Source organism: Pseudopodoces humilis, chromosome 16 (genome assembly GCF_049639895.1).
Source record: "Pseudopodoces humilis isolate 2021_Gansu_Grassland_sample_001 chromosome 16, ASM4963989v1, whole genome shotgun sequence".
Classification (NCBI taxonomy): Eukaryota; Metazoa; Chordata; class Aves; order Passeriformes; family Paridae; genus Pseudopodoces; species Pseudopodoces humilis.
In genome coordinates this window covers 16,620,300-16,647,188 of record NC_142215.1, presented here as the reverse complement: position 1 = coordinate 16,647,188, position 26,889 = coordinate 16,620,300, and the positions used below count along the sequence as shown (strand labels likewise).

The 26,889-nt window shown below is 40.1% G+C and overlaps 1 protein-coding gene across 1 annotated transcript; it reads left to right on the top strand.

The window, feature by feature from the left end:
• Positions 1 to 7,503: 7,503 nt before the first annotated feature.
• CA12 (carbonic anhydrase 12) lies at positions 7,504 to 26,889 on the top strand. The gene is made up of 10 exons (XM_088063270.1): positions 7,504 to 7,567; positions 8,776 to 8,796; positions 14,797 to 14,976; positions 17,487 to 17,629; positions 18,417 to 18,512; positions 20,132 to 20,195; positions 20,636 to 20,793; positions 21,666 to 21,792; positions 25,977 to 26,061; positions 26,738 to 26,889. Exons 1-10 carry the CDS (start codon positions 7,504 to 7,506, stop codon positions 26,820 to 26,822), a joined length of 1,023 nt encoding a protein of 340 aa, XP_087919396.1. The 3' UTR covers positions 26,823 to 26,889.

Here is a 26,889-nt window from a genome sequence, read left to right as displayed (position 1 = left end):
GCCAGTGTAATGCCTCTGTTTTCTCTATAGCTTTAGTCTGGCTTCTCTTCTGTCTTCTCTAGGCTTTAGTCTGGCTACTCTTAGCTTGAGCCAACACCATGACCATGTGTGGTGAATGAAGCAGACAGCAGAGGCCAGCAACAAATATGATCCTGTTATTCTGAGGCATATTTCTGGCAGGATCCAGGGGTGCAAAGCAGTGAAGAGAAAACTGTGTTCCATCTTCAGTGGAATGCCTCACTTTGCTGTACTCTGTTTTGTGACTTGTTTGCTTGAGCCTTTTTTTAACCACACTTTTGGGCTTTTTAGTGTGTGCAGACAGGACAAATATAGTGACTTACAAACATATACCTATTATTTAGTTGTTATATAAAGCCCACCTGAGCACACTATGAATTCACATTTTAGGTTTGCTGGAAATTTGTTCTGGGCTGTTTCCACCTTGCAAGGATCCTTTCTCATTCCCCCCACACAGGCAAATTCTCAGCTTGTTTATAAATTGCTACATAGAAGCCCTGTTAGTCACACCAACGACCACAAAAAACATTTTGCCTTTGAAGTTCTTATTTCATGCAGCTTTCTTAGGTAAGCTTTCCTAACATAGGATACCATTTGTGCTTCTAATGTGGTGGCAGGGTCACCATCCTGGTAGGTGACAAGGAATTTTGTTGGAGCCCATTTTAGATAAAAGATCTTCTTGCACATCATTCATAGCCATCACTATGAACAACACAGCCCAGTCCCCTGCATGGGCTGCAGGAACATCTGAGGTCCCTCTCCTGCCCTCATCCACAGGAGATTTGTGAAGAGGGATTTATGAATTCCTGCTCTAACTCTATAGCTTGCAATGACCAGGGAACAGTATCTCTTGGCTTTGTGCATCATCTGCAATGTGAATGGTTTTTAAATTTTTTTTTTAAGATTTTAAAAAAGCAGTTCTTACCTTGAAAACTTGCAGATGTAATGAAAATGAGGCAAAACCAAAATGAAAACACAGCAGAAAAATATCTACCATTTTGCACTGTGCCTCAGGATGCACATTCAGATGGGATATAAGCAAATATCCTGGATGATTTCCTGAATTTCACAGTAACTTAAAAATGTTCTTTTGAAAGGCTTGAAGGAAGATCATGTCAAGGGAACAAGGAACTTGCTTGAGATACAAATCATAAAATCCCATAATTTGGAAACATAATTAATTAACAATAGGTTGTCCTTTCTAAGTGAATCCATGTCAAAAAGAAGACAACAAATACTGCAGCTCTGAACAATATATTTTACCTACACAATTTAAGATCCCAATAGAATGGACAAAATGGCAGCATGCAGTACCATTTCAAACATAGACATCAAGGCTTGTATTCCAGCACAGTTCAAATGTGAAAGCAGGGCTCAATTTCAAGGCTGTCTGGTGTCCCTCATGCAAACTGCCTGACACCCAAAACTCCTCAGACATTATTAGGATTTCTGAGACAGCTGTGCTACATCTGTCAATGCTGTGCCCTTCCTCAGACAGCTCTGGGGTTAAACTTTTTGCTTACAGACAGCAGTTACATGGGTTTGTATTATTTGAGCCTTGCATCAGGCACATCCAGTCACTGGGACCCATTGCCAGAAGTGCTCCCAACACCCACCAGTCTCCCAAACTGGGGAGTTGGTGAGACCCCACAAGATGGCCCTATGACCCAGACTGATCTTAGTTACTGCAGACAGTGAGGTAATTGCTTCCTTTGGATCCAACTGACCCTCTTTGCTTTCTGTTTACAGTATGCAAGGGGCTCCATAGTCTGTTTGAATAAATGGCCATTTATTCCTATGTTTGCTAAAAGGATTTTTAAAGAAATGCATTATCAATATCTCTTCCAACCTTTGACACTGCTCACATCAGAACAGAATCACAGCATGAACTAGGCTGGAAAAGACCTTTGAGATCATCAAGTCTGACCTATGACCTAACACCTCCTCATCAACTAAACCATGGCACTGAGTGCCACGTCCAGTCTTTTTTTAAACGCATCCAGGGACAGTGACTCCACCATCTCCCTGGGCAGACAGTTCCATTGCCCAGTCACTCTTTCAAATTTAGAAGAATTTTTTTCTAACATCTAACCTAAACTTCCCTTGATGCAGCTTAAGATTGCGTCCTCTTGTTCTGTCAGTGGTTGACTGGGAGAAGAGCCTGACCCCTACCTGACTACAACCTCCTTTAAGGGAGTTGTAGAGAGTGATAAGGTCACCCCTGAGCCTCCTTTTTTCCAAGCTAAACAATCCCAGCTCCCTCAGGACCTCACAGGACTTGTGTTCCCAGCCCCTCACCAGCCTCATTGCCCTCCTCTGGATACGCTCCAGTGTCTCAATGTCCTTCCTAAACTGAGGGGCCCAGAACTGGACACAGCACTCAATGTGTGGCCTTTGTTACCATGCTCAGTGCATTAGTGTACATGCACTTCAGCTGGGCTGCTGATTTCACCTCTGACTCTGGCTTACCACCCTTGGGCCTTACCACCTGGAGAGCCTGGTTGCATCCCCTTCCCCCTTCAAATCTAGTTTAAAGCCCCCTCAATTAGTTAGGCCAATTTGTGGGCTAGAATCCTTTTGCCCTTAACAGATAGCTGGAGCCCATGTGGCTCCAGCAGGCCAGGTGCTGTAAAAGTTGCCCCACGATCAAAGAACCCAAAAGTGTGCTGATGGCACCAGACCTTAAGCCACTTGTTGATAATGCAGGTTCTCCTGTTCATTTCATCATTTGCCCCTGCCACTGAAGGCACTGAGCAGAACACCACCTGTGCTTCTGCCCCATCATCCAACCAACCCAGGGCCCTGAAGTCCCTTTTAATTACCCTGGTGCTCCTCTTTTCAATCTCGTCACTGCCAGCCTGGACTATTACCAGCGGGTAATAATCAGAGGGCTGAGTCAGGCCATGAGTCTCTTGGTAATATCCCATCTCTGGGCCTCAGGGAGGCAGCAGACCTCGCTGTGGGATGGGTCCAGTCAACATATGGAGCTCTCTGTTCCCCTCAGGAGGGAGTCACCTACTACCACTACCCTTCTTTTGTTTTTAATGCTAGAGGCAGCGATCTGTCTGACAGACAAGTGTAATTGGGAGGCTCTCCAGGCTCCATTATTTTCTTCTGTGTCATCTGGCTGCCCCTCTGGATCCAGGGCCTCATACATATTCTGTAGTGGCACCTGGGTAGGTGATGGGGGCCAGAAGGAATTTTCATTACCTCCCTGAGGAGGGACCCATTTCCATTCTACTTCAGCTACTTGGTCTCCTCCTCCTGCCTGATTGTGGGGGGCATGGGAGTCCTCTGACTCCTGGTAGGCTTCTCAAAGGAATGGTAGGCTGAAACTCCACCAGTCTATTTCCCTTTCACATTCCTCAATACTCATTAGCCTTTCTACTTCCTCCTTAAGTTTGGCCACCAGACAGATCAGATCATTCACCTGTTTGCACCACAGGCAGGAATCTTTTTCATTGTCCCCTGGTGCTAGTGACAGGCTCAAACAAAACACCACTAAGGTTAAGGGACTGTGCAAGTTAAAGACTGATAAACCCACACTGCACAATTTCAGCCTGATGTTTCATACTCAGGATGCAAATCTACTTCTCATGAACTCCCCCAGTTTAAGAAAATGCTGCTCTGTCCCTGCCTTGTCCTGGTGCGGAAATGAAAACTGACTGCTAGCAACCTAAAATTTCTTAAAGCCAGAATAAAATGCAATCCCTGTTTGATTTGTGCAGAGCACAAATCCCTGCTTGGTTTGTGCAGAGCATAGGCAGGCAACTGTGTCGGGGAGCTTTTTTTTCTCTTTTTACATGGCTTATATTTTGGAAGCAAAGAGCTTTCTCCCAGACAGCCTTGAAAGCACAAGCTCTGCCTGGAATTCCTCTCTTAAATTTGAAGCCAAAATGTCTTCTGCTATAGCTGAAACTGGGGGAGGAGAGGTACAGATTGTGAAAATGCAAAAATGGTCTGAGGGAGATTCTAAGAATCAGAGCATACTTCACCATGGTGAATGCTTCAAGAACACTGGCAGAAAATATGAAGGAAGGAGATAAGAAAACACAGTTTGGCAGATAGCTTGGTCTATACACTCCTACACAACATGGTCTTCGTAGAGAAGTTAATTTTCAGCTCTTGATACCAATCTTAGCAGCTTGTCAGACAGGCTGCCAGCTATGTGAAAGCTGATGACAAAACCACTTCATTCTACAGACACCTATAAAACGGTGTTTCCAAGTTTCCATCGGGTTAAGAAGGTCCTGCGTGCAGCCACAGCTGTGTGCTGATAGCCCTCATGCTGAACACACTCAGCATGCCTTTTGTACCAATGTGCTAGACTGTGTCCCTCTGCTTTGGACAATGGCACTTGCAAAGTCATGCTAAAAACATTTTCTCTATAGCTTACACCCTCTTCCTCTTGATTACATCTGTCTGAACCAAAACAAGCAGAATTACAATCTACAAAATACTGAGAAGAAATATGAGAGGAAGTGTTCTCAACCACAGCTGCTTTCTAAAAGGCTACAGGACATTAATTAGTTGCTGCTGCTCTCTGCAGACTCCCTCTGCCTACACTGGGAGGACTGGGCTATGCATGAACAGCAGCAGTAGACCAGAATCATGCTTTACAGCATGGCCCTACCTAGGGATCTAGGCACAAGTGAGCCATGCTCCAATCAATTTTCCTTTCCCCTTATCAACCTCATAAGCAGTAAGAAAAATAAGGACATCTAATAACACTGAGCAATTACACTGTAGCTGAGAAATAAAGATGTTGAAAAAAAAGTTTGACCAATCAATGCTAATGCATGATAAAGCTCTTTCTGATATGTAGCAAGCAGTTAATAACAATTATAAATAATAATGTACTCAAATAAAACCAGCAGTCTCTTCAATAGCACCTTCTGTTCCTCAGCTATCCTTACTTTAAGAGCTTATTCCTCAATCACTGACAGAAGAGGACATTAACTTATACCCTGTGCTTCTCTTTACCCCTCTTCATACATGTCCTGAATAATAATCACATTCTGGGACTATTGCATCATGAATTTTCAGTCCTCCTGGTTCCAAGAGCCTTCAGCTCAAAAAAATCTGTTCTTGACAAGTTGGATGGTTTTCGTGGGAAGTGTCCATGGTCCCTTTGAGTTATGTCCAGTCCCACACAGAGCCTCACTTCTCCTCCCTTCCCTCCAGTCTTCACAGTGGGCCATTATACTATATCCAACTGATCCAAAAATGGGAGCTGTGGCAGACTCTCTGAACCAGGCTAGAAAAACTCTACTGTGGTATGGCCCATAGGACTACAGCTTTTTAAAGCATTTTTGTCTCTGCTAAATAATTTCTCAAGTTCCATGTTTAAATTCCCTCTCTAAGTGCTGGAGTCTTCCCTCTGAGGACCTCACTAAAACTGAAGTAATGAAGAATATGATCAGTTTTCTGAGGGTGTTGTGACATAGAGGCAGGTCTGATTACATCATTTGTTTTGGGTTGAGTCTCAGGAGCTTTATAAAAAGCAAGGAGAGAGAAAAGGGGAGAGGAGGGCAATAACTCATTAGCAGAAGCTCTGTATATTCTGCTACTTGCCACATGTCTACAAGGGAATTTCTTCAGAGTGCAAAGAAATCTTTGAACTGCTGGAATATTATAAGTCTTTCCTTGAGATGTCAGCCAAGAGCTTCAGTATAGTCACAGTGGCTACTGTGCTTATTTTCTTCCTAAAGATACAGCTCTCAAGGCAAGCGCCGTTGAATGGTAAAGTCTTCCAGCTTTCTGTTTTATTGTCTCTTGTAGATTAGGGCAGCTATTTATACAGAAAAATGGCATCTTTTCATTATTGCTATTCAATATCATTTTCAAAGTTTTATATTGTTGAAGTCTGCTGTTGTTTGGAGTTAGTATCCTTGTTTCAATTTCTCAGAACAGGTATTCTGACATATACAGGGAAGAGAAATTTGTCCTCTGATTTAGTTGGCATTACAGACTTGCTCAGTATGCTTTGCTTTGTGATCATTTTATTTCTCATGAAATGAAGCAGAGACTTGCCCTTTCAGAGTTTCTGGAAGCATCACACCTTTCCCTCTGCCTGTTTATTTTTAAACCAGAGAGAAAAAAAGCAATCCCTGTAAAGCACCCCATATACTAGAGGTCATTCTCTTATATTGAAACAAGACTAATTTCAGGAGGTTGACACTCCTCACTCTCTTTTTAGGAGTCAGTGTTCATCTATTCCAGCTGATTATAATCAACTTTCATTTTTTCAAACTAATTATAATCTACCTGGCAGGTATATTCATGGGACAAAAATCCAGGAGGTTCAAACATAATCCAGAGCTGTTGGCTCGTGCAGAGCTCTGACAGGACAAACATTTTACCATTTCTTTTGCATGAGCAGCAACAGGCATGAAATTCAAACTTTTAAGGTCATCTTCTTATTTTGTGCATATGTCCTCTGAAAAATGCCTATATTCTACATCAGTATCTCCCACCTGAAGGACAGAGGTTCCTAGTGCTTGATGCTTTCCAGAACAACAGAATAAATAAAGCTTGATGCTTCACAGGTGCTTTCTGTGGCCATACAGAAGGTTTGGAACTGAAAGGATGTGTTGAAAAGATATGTGTTATGATACATCCTGAAGGAGATTCTGGAGAAATTCTGGAGAGAGTGCCTGTCTCAGGAACCTGCAACCAAGAAATGACAAGAGAAAGAGTATCTCAGACATCTTTCTGATTATCACACCTACAACCATTCACACTTTCCCAGCTCTCAAGTGACACTGAAAATGTATTTTTTCTCTGTCTTTTGATCAGTCAAATGCAGGTACACTGGCTCTAGCAGCCTCCTCTGCCATGCATGGGCATGTACCTCTGTCACTCATCAATACACATCCCAACATGAACAAAGAGCCAGGAGAGTGTTCACAGACACAGAGCCATTGAATGTTCACCTCTAGATTTGACAGTCTAACAGTGTGCCTGACTCTCATTCCATTTTCAGGCAGAATAAAAACAACCTTGTTCAGGGTCTGAGGCTGGCAGCTCTCTGTGTTCATTCACACAAAATCAAGAAGGTTCTGCCATCTGGTCATTGATTCATCTCCTAATCCAAGATGAAATGAGCATAAATGTGCCTCAGCACTACCTACAGCAGTTCTATGGTCATGCTCACTATAAAGTCATAATAGCAGTGAACTGCAGGTCATCAAAATGCTCACAGGTTAAGGAGTGCTTCACTTGGCAAAAGACTTGAAGCTTTCATTTGTGTCAAGTGGCATATCTGACTAAAATATTGTAAATGCTTAAAAGTGATTGTTTTAAGGTGGCTGTAGATTATAAAAATCAGTTTTGATACCTCATACACTTTTTAATGGTCAATAAGAGCATGAACACAGTAGCTATTGTAGTTAAGCCAGTATTTCTTCAAACCCTGCTCAAATGAGGGTATTTCTAAAACCTACTGCAAGTCATTTTTATCTTTATGTAAATTTTGTCTATGGAATGACCAAAGGACACAAGCAACCCCCCAAAAACCCAGTAAGAGACAATCCCCTGAAGAGAGAAGGCAAGAAGAGAATGAGGTTTCTCATCTGAAGTCTAAAATATGAATTCTTCTATGAGAGAAACCTGAGGACTTGAGCCAACATGATTACACAGACCTTGTTTTGAAAATTTCAGTGTAGAAGAACAAGGCACATGTGTCCTAACAAACTGAAAGCAGAGTTTCATGTTCCCAGCACATATCAATACAAAAGAGCTAAGTGCAATTGATTTGCACATCCTTAAAAACTAATCCCAAACATTTTAACATAATGTTCTTAGGGAAGAGCTGCATCTGTGCCCACAATCAGAGCACAAGAAATGCTGTCAAGAACCATGTACTGAGCAGACATGTGCATGTAATGATAAATATTTGCCTGCATGCATACAGACACACTCACAGGCACAGGCACTAAGTGTTTGCAAGATTTGCATTTCAGGACTGTTTCCTAAGCAGAAATAAAATTAAATTTGCAGAGAGTAAAGATCAGCATTTGCCTGATAACCCTAACCCTTCAGGTCTGCCAAGATAAATACCTCTAATTATGCAGCAAGCTGGGTGCTTTTAAGTAGGTTTCAGGACCAGGAAAAAAATTATTAAAAAGAGCATTTAATAAATTCAGACATTTCCAAATACATGCAGAGATACTGTCCCAAGTTTAGTTCCACATGCAATGGATGAGTATTCATCATTTGAACACTCACTCCCACTCCCTGGGATTCTCTGAATTAAATGGGTTCATGTATCATATTCCCTTTTTTTCATTCATTTCTGTCCATCACTTCTCAGTCTAGCAATCCACTGATATTTGTCAAACTCCTCAAGAAGGCATAGGGGGGATTGTTGTAGTTACATACTATTTATATTCCTTAGCTTCCTAACAAGAGAAAAATCCTAGGGGTGTACCTACAGACAAAGTCAGTGGATATTCCAATTAAAAAAAAAAGTACCGACAGCAGTCCTGCCCCAAGATTTAAGTGACCACAAGAAATTCACCCTGATGTGCAGGATCACAGGGATAATTATAATTACAATTTGAGTGAGAAAGGTTCATAAATAGTCAAAAAGTTTGAAAGTGTTTATGTTTTGCTGTTTTGCTCAACAGCTGAGACTAGAAAGATAGACAAAAGTATTGTAACATTCAATACATGGGTTTAAGTAGCAATTTGTTTCTTTACAGAGTAAGACCAATTTAAAATACTCACAGTAATATTTTCTTTGTCTTTAAACAGGGTCCAAATGGTCTTATATTGGTAAGTACTAATTCATACATACAAACTTATGGCTGCCTTTAAAGACAACCTGCCAAATGTATTCTGGTATTTACTAGGACCACAATCCTTACCCAGGTTTGAATCTGATCAATTTTCTTGAAATCTGTTATTCATCCATCAGGTTTCATATCTAAGTGATTGAGGATCAGTTACTGAGTTCTAAATTTCCTTGTGGAATGGCAGGAATTTCAGCAGACTAAAGCTGGCCCTACAGCTGAACAAGGTCCCTGAAGCCCTCTGTTTCCTCAGCAGCCAAAGGCCAGCAGCATGTTCCAGCCTAATTCTGCAAAGAATATTCTCTCCCTACCCACATGAGTCCTCTTTTTCAAGTAGAATCAGAGTTCAGTAAGTCACCTGTATTCTGTTACTGGAGGCTCAAGTCCTTGAACTTTGCAGTGACAAAGCAGAATAAATCATCTTTAGGAAAGCAGTGTTCATTTGTAGCTAATCCTTTTAGTCCTCTACTAACAAAGAAAGACCTGGTGGCTGCTCAGGAAAAGGATTATCTAACATTTTTCTTTAACTCATTAAATCCTCTAGATGCCTAATACCCACAGAGAAGTAGGCAGTATGGAGACTCTCATAAAAAAAATGCTTGTTCTTAAGCTTTTGGTGCTGCTCCAAGACAACACAAAGAACCTCTGAGACTGAACTTGCAGCTAGGAACCCTTTGGCTGTGCTCCAGTTTACCTGACTCACTTCACATAAGCAGAATGTGTCAGCTGCATGTCTATCTGCCGGTATCCATGCACAGACCTCACATTCCCAGTCGGGAAAAAGCCTGACACAGCTTTAACAAAAGTCTGGGCTTTCCACTCTGATAGCAGCCATCAGATAAATCTAACCCTGCTGGTTAGTAAAGAAAACAAGACTTTTTTTACTAACATGAAAGCGAAAGTTTTGCCCTTCTTCCCAGGATAATCCTTGTTTAAATTAGTTACTTCTCCCTTCCTAGGAATTTGGGTACTAGTGTTGATTCCAAAGCACGTTATTCCCAGTGCCCAACTTCACCAATTTCTGTTAAGCTCTTCCATACTGCAGTCTGATTTCTACATTCTAAATGTATGGAGGATTGGGAGAAGGTTCACAAAACAGATTATCTTTTTCCTTCAACTACTGATTGCAAAATAAAAATAAATCTAGAAGAACATATAAAAGCAATTGTATAAAAACTACTTCAAAAAATTGATGTGGCAACTGAACTTGTACAGAATAGTACAGAAAAGCAGAGGTAGAGCAAAGAGAAAAAGAGCTATTAGAGAGACTGTGCTAAGCCAGGAAAGAGCTCCTCCATACTCTACCACTGGTCCTGGTTCCTTATGGCATCCTAAATCTTCCACTGTTTATCTCTGCCCTTAAAACACCTTGCAGTGCCTCTCACTGAAATTAAGTCAATGGAATGGAAAGGAAATCAAGCCATTATAACCACAGCACAAACTGGTATCAAGATGAGGGCCAAGGTACAAGATTAAGGGTGGGGGAGAAATCTGAGTGCTCATTGACAGAGATTTCTATTTGTTGAGTATTTTACACATTTTACAATATGTAAAACTAACATTGATGCAGTGTTAGTACCTCAGGCCATAGTGACAAAGCAAGATGATGCCACCTGTAATCAAGCCTTATCTATTCAGCATAGGCTTTCCAAAGAAATAGGAGTTTGCCTGGCCTATAATGAAACTACTGCATTAGATATATCAAATATAAAGACTAAACTTCTTCTTTGTTTGCTTCTTCCGTAGCCAAACTGAAGCAATGCTATTTGTTCTCCCTGTTTTCACTACCCTTGTACACAGCCAAAGAAAAAGTGCCTGGAGGAAACACCAGAGAGTAGTGAGGCCTCCACCCTTGGTGACACAGGCTTGATTTGTGTTCTCTGAGGGGCAGCTCCATCTTCTGTAAGATGGACAAAGTAGATTGAGTCTACCATAAGGAAAGTGTTTTCAGTTAAAGAACTCAAAGAGTGGCTGCAGTGCCTCACAGCTCAGGACAGCATGTGCAGGCAGCTTTTGCCAGTGCTGCCCTGTGGCTGTGAAGTGCAGGCTGAAGTCTTCTGTGCCAGAAAAAAAAATGGTAGAAGAGGATGTTAGGCTTCAATTCTTTGGATTCTGGCTCTGTTTCTGGAGTTTAAGTGGGCTGGACTGAAATCATAGAACCAGAATCATCCCTTCAGAGTGGACAAGCAGCTACAATGGAGAAAACTAACTTTGTAGACAAGTTTAAGGTAATAACTGCTAACAGAATTATTAACATGTTTTAGCAGTAATAGTGCCAAGAGAATTATCAATGTACTTTAGCATGTGAAGAGACAACTCCATGCTGCAATGCAGACACAAGAACTGTTGGTAACAGATATCAGGCTAATTTTACTTAAAAATTCTTTTATTCTGCTGTTGCTGAATACTCCAATTCAGTGAGGTGTTGAGAAGCTGTGCTAAGACCTTTGCACTTCCCCTTCAGAAATGCCAGCTTTAGTGAACACACTAGAACATACCCCAGATTTCTCATACAGCACTTGAATGAAGTAACTGTGACAGCTACAGCCCCTGGCAATTCCTCTATCTCACAAGCTCCCCTCTGGACACGTGTGGAAAATACACACATATTGGCTCTGTGTATACAGAATGATATTACTGAACCCTGGGAAAAAAAGAAACCCCATGGTCATGTCACCATGGCAGGGAGCCTGTACTCTCAGCCTTCACCACCAGCTAGCCCTAGGTGAATGGCAGCTTTACAGCTTCCAGCTGGCTGAAAACAGGGAAAAATGCTCTGCCTGGCTGCAAAAATTCCACAGGCATTCCCTGTGTTACTGACCCAATGCATTTTACTACATTACTTCAGATCAAGAGAACTTGCACAGACTGTGAGAAGCTGGAGCAACACAGATATTAATTTGCCATCAGAACAAAAGTCTGTTGGTACCACTGGTGTCTCAGAGGGCTGTTTTCTCCTTATTTAAAACGGGCCAATGTGTACATCCTGGGAGCAGACACCACTGTTCATGAAGGAACATCTGTCCTGCACTGCCTGGAAGCACCAGCGCTGTGGGGCTGGATTTGGAAAGCACAAAACTGTCAAAGGAGATGGTATGATGGACACATGCAGCCTTGGTCCTGAGGGTGTTTTTCTCAGCTCACTGGGCAGATAATTCAGAGAATTATTCCTGCTTTATTTACAGACATCTTTTATGAAATAGCCGTGAGGACACCGTCAGGCTCAGGGCTATTTTCAGTGTGGTAAGGGAACGTGGTCCTGCAAATTTGTATCAAGCAAAGCAGTCCACAAGCTGGATTTGGGCAGCCTGAGTTTGCAATCCCTGGGGCAGGGAGTGCTCTTGGCAGCACTGGGAGCAGTGGCAGCAGGAAAGGTCCTACTTCCACTGACCCCTGCAGCTCTCTACCTTAACATGCTCACTCCAGCAGCTGAATTATAGTGTTGAGGTGGTAGAACAGGCCCATGGCACAAGTGCTCTGCTGACACAGTCCTGCTGGGATCCTCATAGCACCAAACACTTCTGCAGTGCCCAGGTCACAAATGTGTCACACAAAAAGGAAATTAACTTTGGAGGTAATTCTGCAGTACTTCTTATGTTAATATCTTTTGGGACTTGTAGCACAGGCCAATCTTACATGCACATGCTGTTCTTTATTCAGTAGTGATCAGACAAAGCCTTTGTAAACGCTGTGTGATTTCCACTGAATTTATCTGAGTGTACTGGCACAGGCAAAAGAAAATCTGATTCACAATCAATCATTAATTTTCAGCAGACCTAGCTGAGAAATGCCTTTCAGCTGTGTGGTTTATCTGCCTTGGAAATCTCAGTTTCACATGCAAAACTAAGCTGCAGTGAGCTCAGCTCTTTGAGACAGGAGTTTTAAGATGCTTAAATTAGAAAGACTACGTGACAAAAGACAGAATTTCTATAAAAACTAGGTTTGTGCCAAAAAAGAGGTCTTGTTTGGTTTTGTTGGGTTTTTTTAATTGAGCAGGAATGAGAAACAAGCAAAATGTTTTGTAGCTTAAAGGCCTGTGAGAGGAGATGCAGATTTATGTCAAATAAAGGATAACTGCTGGTAAAGGTACATAAAGACAGTGATAACTGCATCATGTTATAGGAAAACAAAAATTTTCCTTCTAAACTGGTGATGTAGGTGTGAAATTCCCATATTCTGTTGACAACTCTTCCAGACATTGAGGCATTCAAACACAGTACTGAAAAAATGATTGGTACTTCATGACTCCCTGGCTGGGACTAGACTTCTCTTCTATTTTATACATCAATCACATATTTAATTATCAAGTTTCCATAGCTATGATATGTAACATATCAAAATCTTCTTGCAAACTCACTACCTTATCAAACCTTTTAAAATTACTGAAGTCTTACAATTTTCTGACATTGCTGCAATCTTAGCTCCTTGTAAAGTGTTAAGTTTTAGTGTCATCGTCTTGCATGGCAAATTTGAACAAAAGAAACTGTAATTTCTTGGTATATCCTAATCCATATTTTCCTTGGAGATATTCTTCAGTATGTATTCCATAGTATGGAATTTATGCTCTTCTGGATGTATTTGTTATTTGCCAAATATAGGTGGAGGAGAGGCTTCGATAATGTCAACATAACATTTATTAGCTTTTGAAAAGAATTGCAGCAACTTTAAGGTAGTATCACAAAGATGTAAGAAGAAAGAAATTGATGTGATTGTGAGTGAACTGGAGTCAAAAATTTAAATTACAGCAGAAGCACTGATAGAGTCTGAGTATCCACACTGCAAACAATGCCACCTGCTAACCTGCTCTCTTGAATAATCTTAAACATCTTTACCAAGGATGTTAGTCTGTCCTTAAGCACCAGAACTGATCTTGTTAATTCTGTCACATGCACTAGGTTTAAGTCAGATTCACTCCCACTATCCATTTACTTGGCAATTGTAAATAAATTTACTTGTCTTTATGTAAATAAAGTGAACTGCTAATAGTATCCTCCTGCCTGTTAATTTCCTTCAGAAAATATCTGAACTTGCTTTGTCACTGATGACCTGATCCTCAAAGAAGCCACTGGGAATATCATAGTTTTGGAAAAGAAACCTTCTAATCAAAGACTCAAGGGACTTGATCTATGTAGTTTATGAGAAGTGAGATACTATATCCTCTATATTATAAGTACTTCAGTGAAGAACAAAAGCATGAGAGCAGCAGGCTCATGGTGAAAAGCAAGCTGCCAAGGACAGTAATTATCCATTGGGCACTAATGAAGTATCTTTTATCTGCGTGCTAAAGGAGGAGTAGATGTCTGTTCTCTTCTGAAAGAAATGGCCTCACAGAAGTAGAAATCGATCCAGGGAGGCCTGGTGTCCTCTGTTACACCATCAGGCTGGGTGATCCCTAAGGACGTTCCTGCCTTGGAAAGAATCAAGATAAATCTTCAGAAGCAAGGAGAAACACAAGTTGCAAGTACCTCCTCTGGCATTTAAATCCAATCCATCTCATCTTACAGTTGTTTGCAAACAGCTGCTATCTGTTAATGTGTAATTAAATCAAAGGCACAATTAAAATTCTCTTGATATTATGTATTCTTTGCAGATCTTACCTCAGGCAAAAGGCTGTGATGAAGAAAAGTTTCACCAGAGTTTGAGCAAATGATTGTAGGTCAAATTACCATAACACCTTTTATTTTTGCAAGTTAGCTTTTCACTGTGGGTTATGCAGTCCTGTTAGATACTGCCAGACAGTTTGTACAGTTAGGAAAAGTCTGAGGGTATGATATAATCAGATCTGTCTGTAGGTCACAACACACTCAGAAAAATGACTGTATCCTTCATTACCTCTATTTTAATGAGGTTATTTTTTAAAAAAAATGTCTTAAAAATTCCAAAAAGGCTTATTTTCCAAATTTTGTGTGAAGGCTGACACGGGAATTTCTATGTTAATTGCACAGTAAAGGTTTGACAAATATCTCTCTGTTAATCCACACAGGTCCTGATGGAGAGAAGGCCTGGCCAAAGAAATACCCATTTTGTGGAGGAGTGTTCCAATCACCAATTAATTTCCACAAAGATATTCTCCAGTATGATTCTAATCTCTTGCCTTTAGAATTCATAGGCTATAATGTGCCCTCCACTGACCAGTTTACATTGATCAATAATGGCCATTCAGGTAAGGGAACTCACAGATGCTAAAAGGAATGCTAAAAGGAATGCTAAAAGAAAGAATTGCAGGAACTCAGTGGTTTTTTACTTCATGGGTGGACTACTTTGATTATTAGATTAAATTAAGCTACTAACCAGATGAGAAAGCCTTCAAATCAGCATACCTACATCTACAGAACAGGCTAGAGAAACCTGGGAATGTACTAAGTACAAATGAATTCCCAGTAAGTCAAATTTTAAATAAAGAAATTTAAATTAAACTCTAGGCATATCAGAATTAATGCCCAAGGTTTTCTTATTACTTTGGTAATGGAAACAGACTTTGTGATTCTGTTAAAAAGAGATTAACTGATAATATATGAGCAATGGGTCTATTCCATTCATCAAAGCAGCTCAAGTGAATTATGTGGGGGTGTGGGGAAAACAAATGTAGGATCACCATTCTGTTCTTTTGACTTGAGACAGAAATCTATGTCGTGTAAGGTATGATAAACAGTGACAGGTAGTGATAGGTAAGAAGACAGAAAAATAATCAGATATAGTATACAAACATGCTCTCCCCACAGTAGCACTAAATCAGTGTCAGTACAGTAGGTAAAGGCAGAGGTGATGCCGTTTCATAAAGGTCTCCTATAATGACACAATACAATACCTGTGAGTCAGCCCCACCAGTTTTCATTCATTCCTCAGACACTTGAAGACATAGCAAAAAGAACAGTTATAAAACCCTCCTTCTTTGTATCTTCCTTTATTGCATAAGTATCAGAATAATCTGCATTATTAAATGGCATCTGCTCTCACATGCTTGGTTATGAGTTGACCAACATGCAAAAATCTTTTTTATCATTCCTTCAGTGAAGCTGACCTGCTCAACTGAACATCATAAGCCTATTCTTCAGTAAGGGCCAGCCTCTTATGACAGATTTGTGGTTTTTCTTTTGATCAGTTTCTCCTTTAAAACCAGGTTGCTTTAGATTAGGAATGGCTGGAACATCCTTTCCTTCTGAGCCTTCTTTTCCTAAAAGTCCTTCTTGGTCCTGAGTGAAAGACTGGAGTGCCACAGTTGAATGCACTGGGCTGATATGACAGGCAATAGGCAGAGAAGGAAATAGTGTCATTGTATATTTGAAGGGTGCCAGAGTGCAGAAGGAGCCAAAAGAACAGCACTGAGAGCCTGTCCCTCCCAAAATAGTCACACAGGTAAAAGCAATTTCCTTGGACAACCTAAGTCACTACCACTGTCATATCTCACCCCTAAAATACAAAGTTTGATTATTTCCTAAAGAAAGCCGAGACAAAAATATAACCCCCTCAAGAAAATGGGAATTCATTTTCAAGGTCAGTGCCCTCCTAGAAAGCAGTAGAGATGCATCCTTCTCTAGAAACCTCACTTAGATACAAATTAATTTACCTCTGAGTAACAAAAAATTAGCCTCTGTTGGACTGATCATTATGCTTCTACCTTCTCTTTCAGCCATAGGAAACCCGTAGGATGCTTAATATTGTGCTGTCAGGTCATTCCTATATATAATTGATGTTCTTCACCAGCCAGCTCATCCAGACACAATTACCTACTTCAGCTAGACTGAAAACAGTAGAGCTCAAAAAAACCCTTCTCAGTGGAAGCCTAAAAATACATAAGGTCACAACTGTTATTTCACTATGGTTTTGAGCCTTGTTTCCCCTGAAAAACATGTCCAGGACAGTCCAGAAACAAACTGTATTCACTCTGGAAAATAATAGGGAAAAATTGCTAAGAAACAGATCTGTTCTTGTCACATGCCATTGCTTTATGAAATACCAAATGCTCCAAATGAACAACTGGGAAGTTTCTGCTGGGATGAGAATTACTACTGGAATTTCTGCACCAAAAAAACCCCAACAAGCCCCACCAGAGAGCCTTAGTGAGCAGAAGAGAGGGTCATGCATACAAAGTCTCCCTCCTGCACATCAAGAGGGGAAATGCTCATTCTTAAGGCCTGGGATTGTCTTGCTGCTCAACATCAGTGTTCTGGGTTTTGGGAGCAGCAAGGAAAGGGGGTGTTTATTTGGTTTTGTCATGTGCTCCTAAAAAAAAGATGAAGAGGCAGCAGAATTCAATATAACAGGAGATATAAATTACCATGAGAAATATTAATTTATTAAGCCATTTTCAACCATTAGAAGGGGACTGAAAGAAGGTACATGAGCCTAAATTTTAACATGTCAATGTCTGAGATAAATTCACATTCTCGAGGGAGAAGAAAGATTTCCATTAGCAACAATAGTCACATTCAGTTAATGTATTTAGGAAAATAGAAATGGGTATGTTCTAAATATTCTAAATCCTGATCTACCAAGAAAGGCTTAAAGGGAACAGAAGTGTTTATCTCCTACCACAGACTGAGATGGATTTGAGTTCAGAATCTGCTTTTTTCCTGTTCTAGATATAATACACTTAGACACGGTATTTTTATTTGCCCTGCTCTTGAGAGCTGTGGTATCATTTGTTCCTCTCTGGTTTTGGTCTGCTTGCAGTGAAAATGTTTCTGTCACCTGCTATGTCCATCAGAAATCTCCCATTTGAGTACACTGCATCTCAACTTCACCTGCACTGGGGAAACCAAAACCACTCCAAAGGCTCTGAGCACACCATCAGTGGGAAGCATTTTGCAGCAGAGGTAAGGCAGGGCAGATCAGAGCAGGGAAAGAAGCAAAGAAGGTTGGGGAGGTCCCATTGTTTCAAAGTGGGGTCTGTCTCTTGGGTAAATGGCTGTAAAAGGCTGTGAGGTTCTAAGCCAAGTATTTATTATCTAAAATACTAAAAGATATACTAAAATAATTGTTTGTGCACCACAAAAAAGAGATGGATTCGGATGTGCTAAGTCAGGGAGCTGGAATTTAGATTCTAAACTCAGAACTGTTCACTTGAGGTAACTTTTAGCTGCATGGCACTGCTGCTCTCTTTACTCACCTTCTTCTATACAGAGATAAACTGGTTATCTTTTTTAATTTCTAAATTATGGATTTGGGAATAGATTTTGATAAGCAGTACCAATAAAATATTTACCTCAAAATTACGAAAAAAATAAATTAGAATAATTTTCTTGCGTAACAGCACTTTACAAATCCATTTCTTCTCTAGTTATATTTAGCACTGGGGTTTCCATTCTAAATATTGGAGTGCTGGGTGTTATTTTTTCAGAAAAATTAGCTAGTACTTGAAGCTGAATTCATGAATCATGAAGTCATGAATCCTCTTTCCCCCTGCATTATGGGTGTGTGTGTGTGGGCTGTGTATAACTCAGCTACAGCAGGGCTGGGAGTCCCAGGACATTCTGCCTTCCTCTGCACCCAGAAATCACTGAAGGACCCTCCTGAGGTGGCTGCACAGTCCTTTTTAACTGTGAAGCATAAATGTGAGCATGACCCAGAGGTTATTGTAACAAAATATCTCCTCCTTTGTAGCTCCATATTGTACATTACAACTCTGAGAAATACCCAGATATAGCAGCAGCAATGGACAAAGCAGATGGACTGGCTGTTTTGGCTGTTCTCCTTGAGGTAGGATGCAGGGTCTTTTTTTTTTTCTGTTTGTTTAGAATATGCTTTCAATCATTCAGTTATGAGAGACCTTTAATGCACAAAATTATCTACATTATTCAACACTACAGTGGCTGAATAAAGGTTTTTCCTTTCCTCTTCCACCAAAAATAAAAGGGTCAGATTCTAGCAGCACATACCAATCCAGGAGCAAACGTTACAAAAAGAAGAATTCTGAGTATTTCCTCATGATTTTTATTAAATTAACTTCAGCTATGTTAAAGTCTATTTTTGTATTCATTTACAAACTAATATGGTAGTGTTTATCAAACAAGGGGAAACAGTGAATTTCAAGCTCATTTACTCAAAGCTGCCTGCTGCAGCATGAAGCAGTTTGAGCACAGCAGAGAGGCACAGGCAGACACAACCCTGCCTTTGACCACTGCATGTAATTAGGATTTAACCACAGTCTTCTCCCTGCTAACTTCACAGATTCTTTGAACTACAGATTACAGAAAATGAGTACATTCTGTGACATTTTAAGATGTCAGGACAGCTTTCCAATTTTCCTCTCTTAAGTCCCACATATGATGATAATAACGATCTTAAACAGAAAGAAAAAAATTAGTAGCTCGCACATATATAATTCTTTCTTTTGAAGATTAAAACTCCTCAATGACTGTAAAGATAATTTTAAAATGTGAGGATTTTCTGCAGCATTACAAACCAAAACCACAAGTTTCCACATTTCCATCAAAAAGTAAAATGTTCCAGTTAGCAAACACAACTCTCATTAATGTTACCCAAACTTACTCCCTAGCACCTCTAAGATTCTGACAGTAATTTTGTGTTAAATTTCAGTTCATTTGGAAGTTGTAGCTATGAAAAGTGTCAGAGTATTGTATATTATGCTAGGGAATAATACTGGGATTCTGGTTATTTCTAAGCAATGGTGCTTGAAAATCAAATCAGTGAACAAAGGAGATTAGGTCTTGGAAATCCTTCCAGATAGCTGGTGGTTGTTAGAGTTAATGTAAGGACACTGTGTCTGGCTGTCAGAGGAGTTGCTAAGAACCAGCTCTGAAGAATTCGTAAAAAAGGCATTGATTATTAGACCAAAAAGCTGCTGGTAGCAGTTGAAAAACATAGTCTTGTGTGATAGATGAGTTATAGCCTTTGCCAGAGAGTTGAGTTGTAGCCCTGTGGCCCTGCTCATTCTTTACCTCCCTGGACTGTGAGGAGCAGCAGACTAAAAATGTTTGTGGGTGGAAAAATGCAGCTTTGACCAGAAACTGGGAGATGATCTGAGAAGCCTGTCAGCTGAGAACTTCTGCCTGCAATGCTCTCAGAGGAAAGGGCTTCTCTTCATTTGCACAGCACTCTGAGCAGGCAAGGGTGATAGGGTCAGTGCACTGCAGTTGTAAAGGCAGCAATAAAACACAGCAGCTCTAATAGCCCTGGAGCAGGAATATTATCATGGCTCTGAGGACACAGGGAATGTTTTCAGTTATAAAATACTTATGCCATTCTAGTAGATGAATATCTGGACAGTGGAGGCACTTGTCTTAGGACAGGCAAGAAGCACAGACCCATATTCAGATTGGTGATTTGCACAGTTGTTGATAATGTGATCATTGCAGATTGGACCCTTCAACCCATCCTATGAGAAGATCTTCAGGCACTTCCAGAATGTGAAATACAAGGGTGAGTGGCTAAATCAGATTAAGAATGTCTGGAAGTATCACATGTCACCCTTAGAAAGGTTGAACTGGCTGAAGAAAGAGTCCAGAGATCCCAGGCACATCTGCCACAAGCTGTGAAAGGCTTCCAAATGCAGTGCACTCCTGGCAAGAGCATATGGCTAGCACGTCCCATGTGATTCTGACTGGGCCTTATTTCTTCCACAGGGTGTTTTTTAGTTAATATGGCCACAGTTTATCTTAGAGAACTCTCATTTGGTGTCGCAGACAGGATTTGTACATAAGAAACTTAAAAAGCTGTAGTCCTTATTAAACTGGGATCATCTCTGCTAAAATGTATTTTTCTTATCCGAGAGGTATGACACTGAAAATATCCTACTTACCAAAAACACTACACTCTCTGTGTAGCCATGACCCAATATTTAACATGAACCCCTTTTTTAGATCAGAAGGTCCTGGTCCCTGGTTTCAATATTCAAGAGCTGCTTCCTGACAGACTGGATGAGTACTATCGCTACGAAGGCTCCCTGACAACTCCTCCCTGCTACCCCAGCGTTCTCTGGACGGTTTTCCGATACCCTGCTAAAATTTCTCAAGAGCAGGCAAGTTCCAACAGAACACATTTCCCTGACTGATTCTGCTAAAGAACAGCAAATACATATCCTCATTTCCCAGATTTCTCTGTAAAACTGAAAGGTGAACATTACTAAAATCTTTTAAGTGGGAAGAATAGCACAGAACTGACTGATAAATCAGTAACCCATTTTGTTTGCTATTAGCACATTCTCAGCTGTCCAGAACAAAGGACAGACAGTTAGTGATACTTTGATCCTGTAAAGTTTCTAAAAATCTTGTGTTGTGTTATTTATCCATCTTGGATTCCCTTACTTTTCTCCCAACTTATATTTTTTGTGCTCATCTAATTAACTTCTTTTGCTCTTAGGTGGCCACTTACCTACACTATAAACTCACAATCACTATCTTCTGATTCACCTAATTATAGACATGGGGGAAAATATTGTTGTCAAAATCTTGGATCAAATTACTGCAAGCTCCTGATTTTGAAAATACATTCTCGCCTTTGTCCATCAGACCATGTCTCTACCAGAATAAAGAATTCTTTCAAAAAGTAGCCTTTAATACTACTTAGAAGTTAGACTGTGCCAGGAAGAGCATGCTGAAAAAGTCTACCATGTTTCCTCCCATCCAGTTTTCCTGGCAGATAATCTGATAGCAAGCAGTAGTTTTATCAGGATGTAAACAAAATACAGGTATGGGCATGGAGATGTCACACTGTTTACACATTACTCTGTATGTGGGTTCACAGACCACATGAGAATTAATTATTAGTTAATGTATCCCCTTCCCTTTGACTACATCATTTTTAAATTTTTTTTTCAAACACTCCCAGTGATCACACACTGGCATTGCTTTCTCTGTATTCTGGGAGCTGAACAGGTACTTCCCTTTATAGTTACTGGCACTGGAAACTGCTATGTACTGCACAGAGAGCGATGACCCAGAACCCCTGGAAATGGTTGATAACTTCAGAAATGTCCAGGAATTCCGTGAAAGACTGGTTTTTATCTCCTTCCATGAAGGTGAGTTGTATGATTGCTTCTGTGCAAAGAAATGGTTCAGAGTGATCTGTGTAAATGTGAAGAAGTGGAAAGGCAGTTCTGCTGCACTGTACCACTACAAAAACACAGCTTTCTCCTTTCCCTGCACTTCACTTTGTTGCCTTTTCTTCTCATATTGCATTGGTGCATGGGCAACTGTACAAGAATAAGGTATTCCCAGGGAAGGTGAGAATTTTTTTCCACAGTGGGTATCAGGCAAGCCCTGCAACGCTTCTTATCAAGGGCAAGGACAAACAAGAAGGAAGACACGATTGTCATGCTTGGCAGAAGTATTTGCTGTCACTCTAAATACTAAACAGCTCCACAACTCAGCTCTTTCAGCCAGTGTAAGTGCTTAAGATGGCTTTGTCTCACCAGTGACATTTGCTGATCCTCAGCAAGGTCAAGCTTGATCTTCTGCAGACCACACGTTCAAAGGGAGTCACAATTTTGCCTTTCAGGGACACTGTTTTGGGGAAATTACACAGAATCAGAAGATGTACTTGAGGAATTCAAACTTGGCAAATAAATATAATTCATAACACTGGATTGTATGATTCAGTGTTACTAATTAAAAAAAACAACAACACCATTTTATGAGGAAGAGCTATTATTCAAAAGCTTAACTCTGCAGTGTTACACAACAACAAGTAAGTTTGGTGGGGGGCTTTGCACAGAAGTCTGCTTCTGTGGTGTGACACTGACCTGTACCCCAGAGAAAGACCTTTGAGTACATTGTTTGTGCAAAATGTATTGTTCCAACTTTTGTTGTCTTGCAAACAAATACTCTCAAGGATCCGTGAAGCTGGTATGTACTCTCAAGGCAGATGAATCTAGGCAATCCACTATAATATTTGAAATTGAGAGTAAATGATTTCTAAAAGAAAAAGCAGATTTCACCAAAAAATATTAGCCAAGCAGTAAACTTTCAAATTAATAAAATGTGTTAGCACATCATTTCATCTTTGCCAGCCATTTTCTTCACTGTTTAGATGTAAAAACAGAAAACACAAGAGTTGTCTGTTTTGCACACTTTCACACAACAGAAACAGTTCCCTGCAGGCACACTGTAGTAGCTGCTCTTGCCATTTTCCTCTGCAGACAGATCCTTTCATAACATATCTCTTCTAATAGAAAGCTATAAAGGAGAAAGATCAGCCAAAACAAATCCTGGGCAAAACTTTTCTCTGAAATCAGGGATGATTTAAATTTGTCACCAAAAGTTGGCTGGTCTCTTAAAATGAGAATTACACTAGAAGTTCTCTTGTTGCTAGATTCTAAACATAATACCCAAGAAGATGACAACTTTACTAAATTATCAACAGTCCTTAACATCTCTGTGATTAATACACAAAGTGATACTAGTTGCACAAACAATATATTGAGTAAATGAAAAGATGACCGAATAGTGAAAGAGGGAAAGAACTAGAGTATGTTAACCTTTTTCTGCTTTTATGCATTGCCGAACCAGAAGAATGCCCCCTGTGGCATTCTTATATGACCACAAAGAGGTTGAAACTTTCTTCTCCAACCTCCAGTCCCAAACTCTGGCTGCTGACTAGAGAACTAGTTGGGTCCAGAATAGCTATTTTAATAATCCTCTTCAAATCTCTGCTCAAGTCAGATTATGTGCTATGATTTCAGACAGCAGAATTTGTAATACAGCTTCCACATTTCTGAGACTAAGGCTTCCTCTGCAGGGCTTGAATCCCTGCATGAACAATCTACTATAGCAATGCCTCTGCAGAAAGTGAAATTCCAGAGTGAGCAGCTTCCTTGTGATTATGACAGGTGCTCCATGGAATCCTAGCAATCCAACTTTTACATTTTCTACTCTCATCCTCTGTTTATCAAATTCACTGCCTGGTGGGCTTGGCAAGGGTATGTTGTCAATTCCTAACCACATCTATGAGCCACTGATCTGCTGAGTTCAAGTGGTCAGTCAGAAATGAGAAATGCAGTTTCCCATCTGTTTCTTAAGATGACCTTTCAGCACCTGACTATATTCTCTCTATAAATCACACTCAGTACTTAATAATAGAAGGTAGAGAGCTACAACCCACAGTTCCAGTGACTGAAAATCAGACAGTATAATTTTCATCCAGTAATCTCCAAAGACTTCATAGAAACAGTGTAAGCATTATTATTTCCATTTATGGGGGAAAATTTGACCCAGATGTGACTTTCTCGAAATTGTTGTTGTGAACCAGAGCCAAACCAAATAATAACATTTGTTTCTTCCTCTGCTAAGCCACCTTATTGGCTCCCATGCAGAGATTACACCAGCCATAAAAGCATTTTCAATGTATGTTTAAAGCTGGCATGACTCAGCAGAGTTAAACTATAGGGGTTATTTCCCATCCTGCTGTTCACACCCCAGAACCGGTCCCTATGGCTATGAAAGACATTGCTCAGTGCTGCTTTAATAGAAACCCCATTCAGTATAAGTACATTTAATTACAAAACCTCATTGACTCTATCAGTGAACCACAGAAAAAATGTTCAACCCATTTCAAAAAAGGTATTCATTGCCCCTGTAATTTCACATTCCACTTGTTGCAGTCACAAAAGCTCCCTCACAGGTGCAGCCCCTCACCTGAAAGGGCAAAAAAAGGAAACAAAGAAAAAAAAAAAAAGAAGAAAAAGAAAAAGAGGCTCCTGTCAGAGTACACCTGCACCTCAAATAGGAACAGAGCACACCTATCAAGAATGGAAGGAGAGACCATGCACAGAATTGGGCCAGGCAACCACTGAAATTTGTAAAAGAAATCCTGTTGTGCACACCTAGGCCCCTACTAAGCAGGTTTTCAGAGTAACTTTTCTACCTTATCACTAACAAGCCTGAGAGCTGCCACCTTCACCTGAACACAGACACAAGATGGGGTCACTGGCCTGTGTTCTTGTATCAAAATTGGAAATGACTGAGGTGTTCAGTTATCCACATTTTTGATGCCAGTAATGAATATCTAAATTCAGGCTCACTATTTGTAAGAACCACATTTCAAAAAGCCTCTAATCTTTAAGGACTGCACAGCAAAATTCCCATGTGTTTGTAATATATTTTATGTATTTTATTTATTCCAATAAAATTACCTTCATATACATGCAGCTGGAATTTGCCACTGCCCATGATTTAAACAGGAACTCATGTCTAGTTTTGATAGGGTACCACACTGAAATACTAACTGAATTTTCTAAGATACTCTCATCAGGCAGAACTGCTCTCTACCCTTCCTCTTCAAACTACAAGCTCTTTTTCTACAGTTATCTCTTTGGTGTTACATTTCTGTGTGCATTTGACACATCTTTACTATAACGACACTCAACTTTTGTAAAGCAGCTCTTCTTCAATTCCATGGATTGTAAGCTTCTTCCATTCAGCTGGACTTCAAATTAATGGGTCCATAAAAAATAAATGCAGTTGAACTCCACATTTTACATTCATGTTTTATCAACAGCTGATTTAACGGGAGAAAATATTTAGATGGAGTACATGAAACCTGTCAGTTTTTCTCTGAAAGAGCTCTGATGTTGCTTAGAGAGAAACAAGCATTTGATAAAATATAAAAAACAATGTGTAAATTAAGAAAATGCAGTTAAGAAAAAGGAGCTCACCTCCAGAATCTTTGTGGAGGCCAAAATAAATTAAAAAATACTTCCATTGCCAAAAATGTACATGAAGCTCACAAATATAGCACTATGATAATCCTTAAATCTTTATGCAAATGAGAGATCACTCAGTTCTTCATACCAATATAGTGAATTAATTTTTACCTTCTTCAGCTGTCCACATTCAGTGGTGTTCTCTTTGAGAAAACAAAAGGCATTGAATTTAATATCCTTGATTTCCTGGGTTTAATTCTATGATGTCTAATGATGTCTAATTTATTATAGGATAAAAATCATGCTCCTGCTATGAGCTGCTGTGCTGGTGCCTCCACTGTGACATCAGCACGTGCCTCACGTCACAGCAGTGTGAACTGTGGATCCAGCTGTGGGATTGGGACATTCCAGGGAACATCTGTGCAAAGTCACCCATTCACAGCCACAGAGTGGTGTAACCAGGCTGTAGAAAGGTTGCAGATGCAGAGTGCAAATGTTATTTGAGACTCACCTTCTCCACTCAATGATATTTACAGTTGTGCCTGTTTTCCCACTTTTCCTAGGTTTTGTGGTTTCTGTTGTGATAGGCTGCATTCTGGGAGTTCTCATCATTCTTGCAATAGCCTTCTGGCTACTGAAGAAGAAAAGGTAAGATGTCTGGCTATCACATCACAAATAAAACCAAATCATGTCTTTCCTCTGGCACAGCAAAATGCTTGCTTGTCCAAAACTTTGCACATTTTTTATAGTGATAAGGTTTTATCTTTTATAAGGCATGATCTCTTCTATAAACCATGATTTTTTTTTATTACTGTAGACATTATTTCCCCTGTGTGATATCAGGCGGGGTCAATAACAGACTTTCCCAGTTTTTCTATTTCTCAAATGCCATTTGTTCTTTGCTTGATCTCTTTGCTAGCACAACTGCTCCTAATTGCTTTTTGGATCCTTCCATTTTTTCCTGGAACAGTAAGTGAAACAAGGAGAACAGAATTTTAGGAAAACCTCTCCCAAAGGTTGAAACATTTTAGAGGAAGAAATATGTACTGCCAAAAGATTATTAAGCCACTGTTTGCCAACAAAGCCAAATCCTGGAAAAAAAATCTAAGATTACAAATTTTCCTGTGCCTGATTCCCTTTGCATTCAGCATTGACCTTGCATACAAAATGTGCTCTGAAATATTTGAAACAATAAGCTACTGTGACATTTGCACTAGTGCAGAAGAAAATAATCTCATACATGCATAATGGGCAACTTTCAGTAACTAACCGTACTTTTCCTTCATTGGCATTACAATTATTTAATAAATTTGTTTTATTTTAGCTGCAGAAAGGGAAGTGAAGACAACAGAAGAGTCATCTACAAACAAGGCATGTACAAGGAGGAAGAAGATATCTCCAAAATTTGATGTCCTGCTCTATCACGAAAGTGCTTTTCATTCTTTTCATTCATAGCACTGATTTATTTTGGATTCA